This window comes from Moschus berezovskii, chromosome 10 (genome assembly GCF_049115385.1).
Source record: "Moschus berezovskii isolate FMDL1 chromosome 10, NW_MosBer_1.0, whole genome shotgun sequence".
In the NCBI taxonomy this organism is placed as follows: domain Eukaryota; kingdom Metazoa; phylum Chordata; class Mammalia; order Artiodactyla; family Moschidae; genus Moschus; species Moschus berezovskii.
The window spans coordinates 34,985,655-35,000,620 of record NC_142469.1 but is presented as its reverse complement, the minus strand read 5'-3'; the positions used below and the strand labels follow the sequence as shown (position 1 = coordinate 35,000,620).

Sequence of the window (14,966 nt, the reverse complement as noted above, 5' to 3'; positions counted from 1 at the left end):
AAGTTCATAATTTCTATTGATTCCAATATATTTGTTTTGCTCAGCAATCCAAACAGCACTATGTATTTCCAAATATTTTGAGGTATAAACTAGTCGTGGAACAATGTTAAAAACTAATTCACATGTGGTAGTTGAACCCACAGTTACAATTTATTGGTACCATCTCTCTAACAATGACAACAACAAAACTGCATAATTACTAACTTGGCTATCTCAGTACAACTCACTACCTGTCAGTTCACTAAAAATTCCATTTTCTGCGACTCCAGGAAATTAATTCACATAAAACATGTCTTAACTTTAAGAGTAAATTAACTCCAGGATATTGCTATCTAGAAAGTAAACTGTTGAATATTGTTTTAGGTTGATTTTTATTTTAAATGACAGACTTGGAATCTCTAGGAAGGATTTTAAATTAGAAAACATCTCCTTTTAATTATACTCAGTCCCTAGGGTTGGACTATGACATCAGTAGACTATAAAACCAAAGTTTATGACATTTATATGAAAACAGAGGACCTGGGTTTTACTGCTGAGGAAAAACCAAAGGCAGATTGTTCAGGGACAAGTGTTTTTTTCCCAAGATATTGCCATCACAACAGCAGCCGGTTCCAAAAAATTCAGTGTTTGTAAATATGCATGGCTTCTCCAGGATTCATTCTTTAATTCTTTTATCTTTTATCACTGCTGGCACATCCTCAGATCACAAGAAAATCATACTATGTGCTCGGTTTATTCCTGATCGTTATCCTGCATACAACCACCAGATGTTTGCTCCTTGAACATTTGCTGATTCAGAGTACACCACACCTTTCATGTGTGAAACAAATAACATGAATGGAGGGAAAGTAGTTTGTGGCCTCCTTACCACTGGGTGATGGTGAAAGTCCTGACTCTACTTAGGTCTCCCTGACACCACCCTATCAGGGAGAGGCAGGGTGTCTTATCACTGTCAGGTGAGAACAGAAGTCCAGGCTGCAGCCCAAGTCTTGTTTGCAAGACTTCTACAGTGGTGTTTGACTGGATTAAAGTGCTCACTTTCTACAAGTTTTCTCCTGGTAGACTGCCCTTATCCTGGTCCTTTGGTTAGAGGGAGCAGGCTCTTATTGTCCAGCCCTCATTTTTTCCCTCGTATCCACTGATAGTCTTCATCACTTAGCCTAGGATATATGAGGCAAAAACAAAATCTAAGAAATGTCATCTTTGTTCCTTGGATCCCAAGGTCCCTAGTCTGTCTTTTCAATCCAGAGTCAAATATAAAACATAAGATGATGTCCACAAATCTCAGATGTACATAGTAGGAGAGAAAAGGGAAAGATCATCTACTCCATCTTTCAAAAGTAGATATCATCTCTTTTCTTTTTTATTATAAATATTTAGACCCCTTAAGGCTGGATGTAAGTTCTTCCATATAAATTAGACCACCACACACAAACTTTTAAAAATCCTCAGCCTATTTTAAATCATTCTTTATTCTTATATTATTCACCATTAATATTGAATCTTAGAGAATTATCTGATGTATCAAGTACAGCTGCTTTATAGCCATAAGTAGATATAAGACGGGTCAGTTTGAAGTCCATGCAAGTACGTATGTAAGTGAAGTCGCTCAATCAAGTCCAACTCTTTGCAACCCCATGGACTGTAGCCTACCAGGCTCCTCCGTCTGTGGAATTTTCCAGGCAAGAGTATTAGAGTGGGTTACCATTTTCTTCTCCAGGGGATCTTCCCAACCCAGAGATTGAACCCAGGTCTTCCGCATTGCGGCCAGACCCTTTACTATCTGAGCCACCAGGGAAGCCCTAAAGTCCATGGGCACATAGCAATTATGAGTATTCTTTGAGTATACCAGTACAGCTGAAGTTCAGGATTCAGAAAGTGATAGATTAGAAATTGTGCTGAATTCTTCTTCCCTTTAATTAATTATGCCAAGAAGAGGGTCTAAGAAAAAAGGAGCTTTGGTAACAGAATCACATGATGGGTAGACACCACTGGAAGAATACCACTAAGGCTAGCCCAAGAATGATATATGATGGTGTTCATAGCATAAAGTGAGTGGAAAAAACCAGAATTGATGCTTTTGTCCCTTTAGGGGTCCTTAGTGATCCTCCTTTCAGGTCTCAGGCTTTCATCATACCACCTCTTATGTTTTCTTTGGTGCCTTAATCTCTCTTTCTGCTGAGAGCAGTCTGTACTTAACCTGTATGTTTCTCATTTTTTTAAGCTGATTTACTAGCACTTTGATGTTATCAGATAACCTAAATTATTAAAGATTTTTGTCTCCTTACTGTATATTTAAAATCATAACTGGCTGGGATAAAGGAAAGTGTTATAGGAATCAGATCCAGAGATAAATGAGCAGACTTTAAAATTACTTTGTGTAAGTACATTTATTGACATGGAAAATTCTATACAATATTGTATTGAGTGAAATGACAAAAAAAATAGCATGCCAGGTATTAACTCTTTGGTGCTAAGAATAATTTAGTGATAATCTTATCCTGCAGAGATTATAAGGCAAATTTCAGTTTCTTCATTTTGTTTATAATTTCTAATCTTCCAAGAATGATCATATATTTCACACAATAATTTAGTTGCTACGTGCTGTGATTCATGGGGTCGCGGAGAGTCGGACACGACTGAGCGACTGAACTGAACTGAACTGAACTGAACTGAAAAGGTTAATACTAGAATCAAAGTAGTAAAAGAGGATACAGATGAGAAAGAACAGATTTTAAAAATTTAAGAATAAACTCTTTAAGACATGGTAACCAAATACATGAAAGTCAGAAGATGAAAGAAAGAGATAAGTCAAGAAGAACAGGTTGTTCCCTTCAATTACTGTACTAGATACAGGTTAGTGACTACAAGCAGAAAAAACGAAAGAAGAAGAACTTATTTTAACACTTTCCATGGCATCTCATAGAAATAAAATCTAAACGGCAGGACAAAATGAGAATACAAGATTAAATGCTCAGAGGAAAATTTTTTAAAAAGTATATAGCCAGAAATAAATTTGAAACAACAAAAATGCACCCTCCCCCTTTTTAAGAGGACTCTTGATTCGTGTCACCTTATTATCCTAAGTGATTATGTGGTAGATCTAAGGCATAGTTCAGTTCATTTCAGTTGCTCAGTCGCGTCCGACTCTTTGCGACCCCATGCCAGGCCTCCCTGTCCATCAACAATTCCCAGAGTTTACTCGAATTCATGTCCACTGAGTCGGTGATGCCATCCAACAATCTCATCCTCTTCTCTTTCGGCCCCTTCTCCTCCAGCCTTCACTCTTTCCCAGCATCAGGGTCTTTCCCAATGAGTCAGTTCTTTGCATCAGGTGGCCAAAGTACTGGTGCTTCAGCTTCAGCATCAGTCCCTCCAATGAACACCCAGGACTGATCTCCTTTAGGATGGACTGGTTGGATCTCCTTGAAGTCCAAGGGACTCTCAAGACTCTTCTCCAACACCATGGTTCAAAAGGTTCAATTCTTCAGCACTCAGCTTTGTTTATAGTCCAACTCTCACATCCATACATGACTACTGGAAAAACCATAGCTTTGACTAGATGAATCTTTGTTGGCAAAGTAATGTCTCTGCTTTTTAATATGCTGTCTAGGTTGGTCATAGCTTTTCTTCCAAGGAGCAAGTGTCTTTTAATTTCATGGCTGCAGTCACCATCTGCAGTGATTCTGGAGCCTCCAAAAATAAAGTTGGTCACTGTTTCCATTGTTTCCCCATCTATTTGCCATGAAGTGATGGGACCAGATGCCATGAACTTAGTTTTCTGAACGTTGAGTTTTAAGCCAGATTTTTCACTCTCCTCTTTCACTTTCATCAAGAGGCTCTTTTAGTTCTTCTTTGCTTTCTGCCATAAGGATGGTGTCATCTGCATATCTGAGGTTATTGATATTTCTCCTGGCAAATCTTGATTCCAGCTTGTACTTCCTCCAGCCCAGCGTTTCTTTTGATGTACTTTGCATGTAAGTTAAACAAGCAGAGTGACAATATACAGCCTTGACGTACTCCCTTCCTGATTTGGAACCAGTCTATTGTTCCATGTCCAGTTCTAACTGTTGCTTTCTGATCTGCATACAGATTTCTCAGTTTCCCCTCAGTCAGTCTCTCCCATCAGGAAGCTTCCATAAGCCTCTTATCCTTCTCCATCACAGGGCAGACAAACTGAAAGCCATAATCACAGAAAAGTAACCAATCTGATCATATGGACCATGGCCCTGTCTTAACTCAATGAAACTATGAGCCATGCCATATAGGGCCACCCAAGACGGGCAGGTCATGGTGGAGAGTTTTGACAAAACATGGCCCACTGGAAAAGGGAATGGCAAACCAGTATTCTTGCCTTGAGAACCCCAGGAACAGTATGAAAAGGCAAAAAGATAGGACACTAAAAGTGTCCCCAGGTTGGTAGGTGCCCAATATGCTACTAGAAATCAGTGGAGAAATAACTCCAGAAAGAATGAAGAGCCAGAGCCAGAGCAACAACAACACCCAGTTGTGGATGTGACTGGTGATAGAAGTAAAGTCTGATGCTGGAAAGAGCAATATTGCATAGGAACCTGGAATGTTAATGCATTCCAGGTTAACATGTTAACATTAACATGTTAATGTTAATCTAAGGCACATTTTTGCTCAAATTCTGCCCCCAGTGCTATTCTCCCACTAAAAGGAACCAGAATTCCTTGAACTACATTTAGGAGTCAGAAACGTGAGTCCAGATGACCTCACTTCTGTTATGCCAGTATTCTCTCAGAGAAAAACAGAAAAAAATAAAACAAAATTTAAAGGACAAAGAGGGCATCTTAAAAAAAAAAACTCTTAAAAGTCCAAGTAGTAATAATTTAGGCATCTGAAGTATAGGGTTAGACAAAATACATTACAGTTACAAAGCATACCAGTTTACAATATTGTCTATAAGACATGTTATATATGTTATTTAGTGGCCAACTCAAATTAAATGAATTCTACACTGTATGCATGTGTGTGCTTCTGTCATCTTTGACTCTTTGCAACCCAAGGACTGCAGCTGGCCAGGCTCCTCTGTCCTGGGATTCTCTGGGCAAGAATACTGGAGTGGGTTGCCATGCTCTTCTCCAGGTGATCTCCCCAACCTAGGGATCGAACTCATGACTCATGTTTCCTACAATGGCAGGCGGGTTTTTTACCACTAGCGCCACCTGGGAATCCATATTATCAACACTGGAGAACAAAAACAGGAAGAATATACCTGGAACATACTTAATTATATAATTATTAGGTCACAAAAGACTAGTGGGAAATAAGGATTAGAAGATAATGTGAAAAACAGACACTTATTATTATAGGGAAATTACTCTAGGAAAATTATTATAAGAGTAGAAAAAAAATTAAACAAGCAATTGATGATGGAATCTAATGTTTAGACTGAATAGACAACAAGCAGCTTAGTGTAGTAAACTCAGCAGAAACTAGAAGTCAAGCAGACCACAGGAACCTTCCTGACAAGAAGAAGAAAAAAAAGAACTGTGGAATGATTTATATTTTAACAGAGAAAAAGAGGCACTCCATGAATACATTTGAAATTCAGCCTAACAGAATAGAGTGTCTACCTATGTTCTCTCCTGAAGTTGAATGAAATAAACACATGAAAATGAATGAAATTTATAGAAGTTCAGGGAACATGTTGTAATTAGTTCTATGTTAGGAAAAAGGTCTCAGATATAGCTGGGGGTGGGGTAGAACGGAACAAAAATAAGGTTACGAAAAAGAAAAATGTGACTTACGTTTTAAAAATTTAACTTCAGCCTATGGGTTTTAGGTCATATAATGTATTGCTTCTCCCAATGACTCATTACAATTAAGTGCAGGAATATCATGCAATTGTATGTCTACATGGTCTCATTTATTCTTATAAGCTGAAAACCTGGAAAGAAAACGCTGGAAACAGCAGGAGCCCAAGCTGGAGAAAGCTGGAATATCTCTTGCCTGAAAGCTGTCTAGACAGCCTGGGTTTAAATCAATTTGGAAAGAATACTGATAGTTTGCTCTCTCCTTCCTTATCATTACCTACAAAAGGAGAGTAGCTGCCCATAGCAGGGAGCAGGACAGGGAGTCAACAAGTAGGTTCTCATTAAGTTCTTGTTAACTGAATTTCCTTTGTCTACCTCCTTTTGGATTCAGAGAATATAATTTATAGAGAATTTAAGACATTCATTCACTTATTATCATAATTATGAAAAATATTAATGGAGGTACATAGTATTCAATGAGCACTGCAGGGTTCTATATAGAGATTTTGGGGAGAAACTGCAGCATAAGTAATGATAATTAAAAAATCTTTGGTTCTTGGTAACTGTAGATTGCTTATATTTAAAACACAAATTGAATCAGATTATAGAGTCAGTCTGTACACACGCATGAACACAGACAAATAAATAAGCATGCTGGCCTTACAAAAGCATGTATTTGTTTAGAGTTTCTCCCTTGAGCTTACCCCCCAAACTAGTTCAACTTTTAGCTTATAAAAAGAAAACTATGTTATGAGATTGGAGATATTAAAAATATTTTTCATCTTCTATCTCATCAGCATTATGTTCACGTGGGTTTATTTAATAAATGTTTACCTCCCATGTGCAAAACATTAGGTGTTAAAGAGAAAATGCAAAGAGGTACTACTGTAAACTGATGCTGAGCATGGTTTCAGTATCAGATTTTTGGGTTAACTTCTTGGATCTAAGACTGTGGACTGAGCTCATTACCTAAAATTTCCAGGCCTTTGTTTCCTTATCCATAAAATGCAGGCTATCTTATAGAGTTGCTATGAAGAGTAACTGAATTTTGTGTAACAAACTAGACCTTCCTGGGCAGAGGTTAAGATCTATTTTTAAAAGTAGCTCACAATCTAATGATGGACACAGTATCAGAGTAATATAAAACTAAGACCAAGACCTGTGGGAAGTGCCCCAAGATTCCAAACAGAACACGGTTTTCATGATAATGTTCTGCTTCTTTATCCTGTTTCAGAGTGGTGAATAGAACTGAAGAGGTGATTTCTCTTTTGTCTTATCACTATCCCTGTAGGACAGAAACTCAGAAAACAACACGTTTCAGTTCAGTTCAGTCGCTCAGTCATGTCCAACTCTGCAACCCCATGGACCGCAGCACGCCAGGCCTCCCTGTCCATCACCAACTCCCGGTGTGCACCCAAACCCATGTCCATTGTGTCGGTGATGCCATCCAACCGTCTCACCCTCGGTTGTCCCCTTCTCCTCCTGCCCTCAATCTTTCCCAGCATCAGAGTCTTCTCAAATGAGTAAGCTCTTCTCATCAGGTGGCCAAGTATTGGAGTTTCAGCTTCAGCATCAGTCCCTCCAATGAACACCCAGGACTGATTTCCTTTAGGATAGACTGGTTAGACATCCTTGCATTCCAAGGGACTCTCAAGAGTCTTCTCCAAAACCACAGTTCAAAAGCATCAATTCTTCAGCACTCAGATTTCTTTATAGTCCAACTCTCACATCCATACATGACCTCTGGAAAAACCATAGCCTTGACTAGACGGACCTTTGTTGGCAAAGTAATTTCTCTGCTTTTTAATATGTTGTCTAGGTTGGTCATAACTTTCCTTCCAAGGAGCAAGTGTCTTTTAATTTCATGGTTGCAATCACCATCTGCAGTGATTTTGGAGCCCCTCAAAATAAAGTCAGCCACTGTGTCCACTATTTCCCCATCTATTTGCCATGACGTGATGGGACCAGATGCCATGATCTTAGTTTTCTGAATGTTGAGTTTTAAGCCAACTTTTTCACTCTCCTATTTCACTTTCATCAAGAGGCTCTTTAGTTCTTCCTCACTTTCTGCCATAAGGGTGGTGTCATCTGCATCTCCTGGCAATCTTGAATCCAGCTTGTGCTTCTTACAGCCCAGTGTTTCTCATGATGTACTCTGCATATAAGTTAAATAAGCAGGGTGACAATATACAGCTTTGATGTACTCCTTTTCCTATTTTGAACCAGTCTGTTGTTCCATGTCCAGTTCTAACTGTTGCTTCCTGACCTGCATATAGGGTTCTCAAGAGGCAGGTCAGGTGGTCTGGTATTCCCATCTCTTACAGCATTTTCCACAGTTTATTGTGATCCACACAGTCAAAGGCTTTGGCATAGTCAATAAAGCAGAAATAGATGTTTTTCTGGAACTCTCTTGCTTTTTCCATGATCCAGCAGATGTTGGCAATTTGATCTCTGGTTCCTCTGCCTTTTCTAAAACCAGCTTGAACATCTGGAAGTTACTGTGTTTAAATAATATACCAAGTTGCTGTTTTCTCATTTTGTTCTGTGCTTTTTGGCATTTGCAAAACCGATTTTAAGTATTTTCTGTTATGTAACCAGAGATAAACATATATATATATATATATATATATATATATATATATATATGTATGTATGTATGTATGTTTGTAATAACCATTTTTAAGGTATTTAGGAGCATCTACTCCAGTGTTCTTGCCTGGAGAATCCCAGGGATGGTCTGGTGGGCTGCTGTCTATGGGGTCGCATAGAGTCAGACATGACTGAAGCAACTTAGCAGCTTAGCAGCAGCAAAACAGTTGAACTGCTCATTTTACATTAAAATTTTGGAGAATAATGTTTGATTTTCTTGCCCTAAAAATATAATTTCTCCAACAAAATATAAACTTATTTTTATTTCCCATTTTTTAATTTTATAGCAACTGATACAAACATAAGAACCATAAAGCATGACTGATAAATAGGACAATTATTTTTAAATTACAGCTTTTAAGAAACCTAGCTTATATTGACATTAAAACTTATTTCTTGGAGTATCTTTATTCAGTTCAGTTCAGTTCAGTTCAGTCGCTCAGTCGTGTCCGACTCTCCGCGACCCCATGAGTCACAGCACGCCAGGCCTCCCTGTCCATCACCAACTCCCGGAGTACACTCAAACTCATGTCCACAGAGTCGGTGATGCCATCCAGCCATCTCATTCTCCGTCGTCCCCATCTCCTCCCGCCCCCAACCTTTCCGAGCATCAGAGTCTTTTCCAGTGAGTCAACTCGTCACATGAGGTGGCCAAAGTATTGCAGTTTCAGCTTTAGCATCAGTCCCTCCAATGAACATCCAGGATTGATCTCCTTTAGAATGGACTGGTTGGATCTCCTTGCAGTATAAGGGACTCTCAAGAGTCTTCTCCAACACCACAGTTCAAAAGCATCGATTCTTTGGCGATCAGCTTTCTTCACAGTCCAACTCTCACATCCATACATGACCACGGGAAAAACCACTGCCTTGACTAGACGGACCTTGGTTGGCAAAGTAATGTCTCTGCTTTTTAATATACTATCAAGGTTGGTCATAACTTTCCTTCCAAGGAGCAAGCGTCTTTTAATTTCATGGCTGCAATCAGCATCTGCAGTGATTTTGGAGCCCAAAAAAACAAAGTCTGACACTGTTTCCACTGTTTTTCCATCTATTTCCCATGAAGTGATGGGACCAGATGCCATGATCTTTGTTTTCTGAATGTTGAGCTTCAAGTCAACCTTTTCACTCTCCATAATGTTAATTAAAACAAGGTGATTTTATGAAATCAAGCACACATCTAAATATCTGAGATAAAACAATTTGCTTACTGGTCTAGAAAACATAGCTATCCTCACCCCACCCCTGCGCCATCCCCGCCCCCCAAAAAATTTCCTTAGGAGTCACTAAATTCATTTGGCTAGATGTGGCAGAGTTTCAAAATATGTCAAAAAAGTTCAATAAAGTTCCAAAACAGTATAGTATAGTCAGGTGAAAGCTAGTGAAATCAAGCAAACTATTACCTATGCAAGGTAGATTTAGCTTAACAAGACCTCTGAGACAGCATCAAAAAAAAAAAATCTGATAGTTTCTCAAATTTTAATTTCTGTTCTCTAGGATCACACGTTTCCCAGAAGTCAATGGACTTCTGGAATTAATGTTATGTATTCTAGATATCTGAAGAAGGAAGTGGCAAACCACTCCAGAGCTCTTGCCTGGAAAACCCCATGGACAGAGGAGCCTGGTAGGTTACAGTCTATGAGGTCGCAAAGAGTCAGACACAACTGAGCAACTTCACTTTCACTATGCCAGTATTAATCTTCAGGAAACCACAGTTTCTGTTAATAAACTCTTCAAGCCAAAAAAATCCCACAAAAATTAAAAAAATACTCACCATCTCCACTGATAATATCGGGTTTGGCCTTCATTATTTTGCAGAATTGTCTTCGGCAGTTTTCTACCCATGCAGTTTGTTTATCAGACATTTTGAAGCACAATAAAAGTTTGCAAAGATCATTGTCTAATAAGAAAGATGTCCTGTTATATTATTTTAACAAAACATGCTATATACACTGAATAACAAGTATTAATAATGTAAACAGTTATAAGTTTCAGAAAAATAATTTTATATGGGTTTCAAAAGGAAACAGACATTTTTCTGTAATTATATCTTACACCATCAAACTGCTATCACCATGATTATCAAAAACTCATAAAATGGACTGATTTATAACCATTACTCTTTCTTACACAAATATTATTCATTACTGAGTATTTGATTTAATACACAGTGTAGACCGTAAGATTTCACTACAGAGATTGATATAAACATTATACTAATTCTTCATGTACATTCAGGTGCAGTTTTATTTGTTTCTTTAAAGCAAAAAGAAAGCATAAATGTAGAAAATCTCTAGTCAGTTATTTATTTTCTCTTTTTGGTAAAAGAAAAAAAAAACTAGGCTGAAAATGAATCATGCTAAAAAAGCACGCATGCACATGATCAGTCCAACTCTTTGCAACCCTTTGGACTGCAGTCCATCAGGCTCCTCTGTCCATGGGATTCTCCAAGCAAGAATACTGGAGTGAGTTCCCACTACCTCCTCCAGGGGATCTTCCTGACCTAGGGATGGAACCAGTGTCTCCTATGTCTCTTGCACTGGTAGGTGGATTCTTTTACCACTGAGTAACCTGGTAAGTCCCGGTAAAAGAGCACCTATTGCTAAAATATAATTTTTCTTCTTTCCTAGCAATTTTATGAATGTGGCAATATTATCTTTTCCTTTTATTCCCATGAGATTTGTCCATCTTCCATTTTAATTGTATTCCCATTAGATTTTGCATTAGAAAACATCTATAAATATATTGAGGATTTAGGTGTCATTTAAAAAGGATATACAAGTACATATACATATAAGCATATATACTATTTCCGTTCCATTCCGTTTCGTTCAGTCGCTCAGTCATGTTCGACTCTTTGCGACCCCATGGACTGTAGCCTACCAGGCTTCTCCATCCATGGGGTTCTCCAGGCAAGAATACTGGAGTGGGTTACCATTTCCTTCTCCATATATACTATTTACTCACACATATATGTAAAAATTCAAAGGGGAGGAAAAGAAAAATCTCTTCTCTGTAGAAGAACAGAGGATGGGGGGATGGACAGTCACATGAACTCATACACTTTACTAATTTCCTTGAAGGAGATTTTGAGGAAAGAGGAACAAGAACATTTCCACATATAAAGTCAAAGGCCTGATTGCTTCTGCCCAAAGACATGGTTTGGAACACTACAAAATACAGCCACCTAATGGGCTAATGAATTCCACCAAGAAAATATCAGTAGTCAACTTAATACTAAAGAGGATTTCAACCAACTCTTGGTCCTTTGAAATGAATACAATTATAATAATGAAAGTAAGTCCTTATTCTTAGGAATTTAAAAAAATTAAACTTTTTACCATACTAACCTATTTTATTTTTCTACCTAACTTTTGTAAAAACACATTCAATAAACATGTATAGAATCCCTATGTGGCTAAAAAAATCTAGACAGACAAGATCACTGGCCCTCATGAAACTTACATGTGTGTGTATTTGAGCATAAACAGACAGGAGTATAACTGAGTCTAATCAAGATATATTAGTACATATCATTCCAATGATCTAAGCTGGTTTTATTTAGCCCTAAAAAAGCAGCTACAATCCTCACTCAATCCTCACAGTTACCATATACAAAATATTCTTTTGTACAAACATTATGAATATAGAAGGGGCTTCCCAGGTGGCGCTGGTGGTAAAGAACCCACCTGCAAATGCAGGAGACATAAGAGACATGGGTTCAATCCCTCGGTTGGGAAGACCTCCTGGAGAAAGAAATGGCAACCCACTCCAGTGTACTTGCCTGGAGAATCCCAAGGCAGAGGAGCTTGGTGGGCTACAGCACATGGGGTTGCAAAGAGTCAGATATGACTGAAGTGATTTAGCATGCATGCACATTAGTATACAAATGTATCAAATATATGCACACTCATAAATATACCTATACACCAGAAAGAACTGTTCTGTTGGAAGATTGTATAATTCTGATACTTAGTAGTAATCTAATATATTCTTTTTAAATATCAACAGCAAAATGATCCTATAATATTAAATAAATGGCTTCAATCAGAGGCAATATCCAGAGAAAAATGAAACTGATTTAGTCAAAGGAGAAAATTGTTATTATTTTTAATAAAAACTCAAAACCTTTAAACAAGAAATATCATAGCTGATAATTTTGTTGGAAATTATATTATTAACAGCAGAGTATTAATGTTAAATGCATCTAGATATAAGTTAGGTAAAAGACAACTGAACAGCATTAAATGGAATTTTTATAGTTTCCATTTAGAATATCTACATTATTTATTCCCCAAAAACAAACTATCTAGAACCTACTAAGAATCACTAATTAAAGTAATGCTCAAAATTCTCCAAGCCAGGCTTCAGCAATATGTGAACTGTGAACTTCCAGATGTTCAAGCTGGTTGTAGAAAAGGCAGAGGAACCAGAGATCAAATTGCCAACATCTGCTGGATCATGGAAAAAGCAAGAGAGTTCCAGAAAAACATCTATTTCTGCTTTATTGACTATGCCAAAGCCTTCGACTGTGTGGATCACAATAAACTGTAGAAAATTCTGCAAGAGATGGGAATACCAGACCACCTGACCTGCCTCTTGAGAAACCTGTATTCAGGTCAGGAAGCAACAGTTAGAACTGGACATGGAACAACAGACTGGTTCAAAATAGGAAAAGGAGTACGTAAGGCTGTATATTGTCACGCTGCTTATTCAACTTATATGCAGAGTACATCATGAGAAATGCTGGGCTGGAAGAAGAACAAGCTGGAATCAACATTGCCTGGAGAAATATCAATAACCTCAGATACGCAGATGACACCACCCTTATGGAAGAAAGTAAAGAAGAACTAAAGAGCCTCTTGATGAAAGTGAAAGTGGAGAGTGAAAAAGTTGGCTTAAAACTCAACATTCAGAAAACTAAGATCATGGCATGTGGTCCCATCACTTCATGGCAAAAAGATGGGGAAACAGTGTCAGACTTTATTTTTTGGGGCTCCAAAATCACTGCAGATGGTGACTGCAGCCATGAAATAAAATGATGCTTACTCCTTGGAAGGAAAGTTATGAACAACCTAGACAGCATATTAAAAAGCAGAGACATTGCTTTGCCAACAAAGGTCCATCTAGTCAAGGCTATGGTTTTCCAGTGGTCATGTATGGATGTGAGAGTTGGACTGAAGGAAGCTGATCACCAAAGAATTGATGCTTTTGAACTGTGGTGTTGGAGAAGACTCTCGAGAGTCCTTTAGACTGCAAGGAGACCCAACCAGTCCATTCTAAAGATCAGTCCTGGGTGTTCATTGGAAGGACTGATGCTAAAGCTGAAACTCCAATACTTTGGCCACCACATGTGAAGAGCTGACTCATTGGAAAAGACCCTGATGTTGGGAGGGATTGGGGGCAGGAGGAGAAGGGGACGACAGAGGATGAGATGGCTGGATGGCACCACCGACTTGATAGACATGAGTTTGAGTAGACTCCAGGAGTTGGTGATAGACAGGGAGGCCTGGTATGCTGCAGTTCATGGGGGTCACAAAGAGTCAGACACAGCTGAGCAACTGAATTGAACTGAACTGAATCCCCTTTACCTATCTAGCCCCACTCTATAAGTATAAAGATACAAGGATATAATTATAACACAAAGAATGCAGTCAAGATCTTATTAAAAAAAAAAAAAACAACTTATATGTCTCCAGGGGATCTTCCTGACCCAGGGATTGAACCTGGGTCTCAAGCATTGTAGACAGATGCTTTACCATCTGAGCCACCAGGGAAGTCCTATATGGAGTATAATCTATAAAAATATTGAAGCACTATGTTGTACACCTGAAACTAATATAACACTGTAGGAGTCAGTTATACTTCTATAAAACATCACTTAGTGGTACATGACTGAAAAGACAAAAGCACTTTGTTTTTCATCTTTGTTTCTTTCTGTGTCAATTCTATCCATGTGTGACCTTGTCTTTTATAACCACCACCACCCCTCAAGGCAAAAATGTCCATAAAGCTCTTTTGTAAATTACTTGCTATTTAAAAATCCTGTTATCTTTTTTTCTTCCCTCCTGCTCACACCCTCTTCTTGCTCTCCTGTCTCTTTGCTTTCACATTTGCTATTCTATTTTGCTCTTGCATCTCCTTCCAAGGAAAAGAGCACACCACTAGACTGTAAACAGTCCTGAAGCGGTAAATGTGGTATGCATCTGAATCTACCAACTGAGAGAAAGGCTGAAAGACCCAATTTAGTTCCTTGATATTTGATTTAAGGCAATTAACAAATGCTGAGCTGGAGATAGAATGCCTAGAAGACTCCAAGAGAGATAACTTTGTATCCTCATAACCTCTGGTTATGGTTTCCCCCACCTCTCAGTGGGAATGTGAGTTCTTCAATGTGCATATATCACAGCTATAATATTTAGTGATTTGATATTTTTACTGAAAATTTGTATCTGTAATGTTAACAAGCTTGAGGAAAACAATTCCTTTATTTACCCCCTCCAAATCTGGAACCAAATGAAAAGTAGACAGGAGGAGATA

General features: G+C 38.3%; 1 protein-coding gene across 3 annotated transcripts in view; it reads right to left on the bottom strand.

Annotated features, from left to right (window-relative positions):
- TBC1D32 (TBC1 domain family member 32) overlaps positions 1 to 14,966 on the bottom strand; it is a 204,523-nt gene that overhangs the window by 53,120 nt on the left and 136,437 nt on the right. For all 3 annotated transcript variants that reach the window (XM_055432983.2, XM_055432982.2, XM_055432984.2), the window contains one exon: positions 10,201 to 10,326. In XM_055432983.2, coding sequence (XP_055288958.2) covers positions 10,201 to 10,326 — 126 coding nt within the window. The remainder of the gene's footprint in view (positions 1 to 10,200; positions 10,327 to 14,966) is intronic.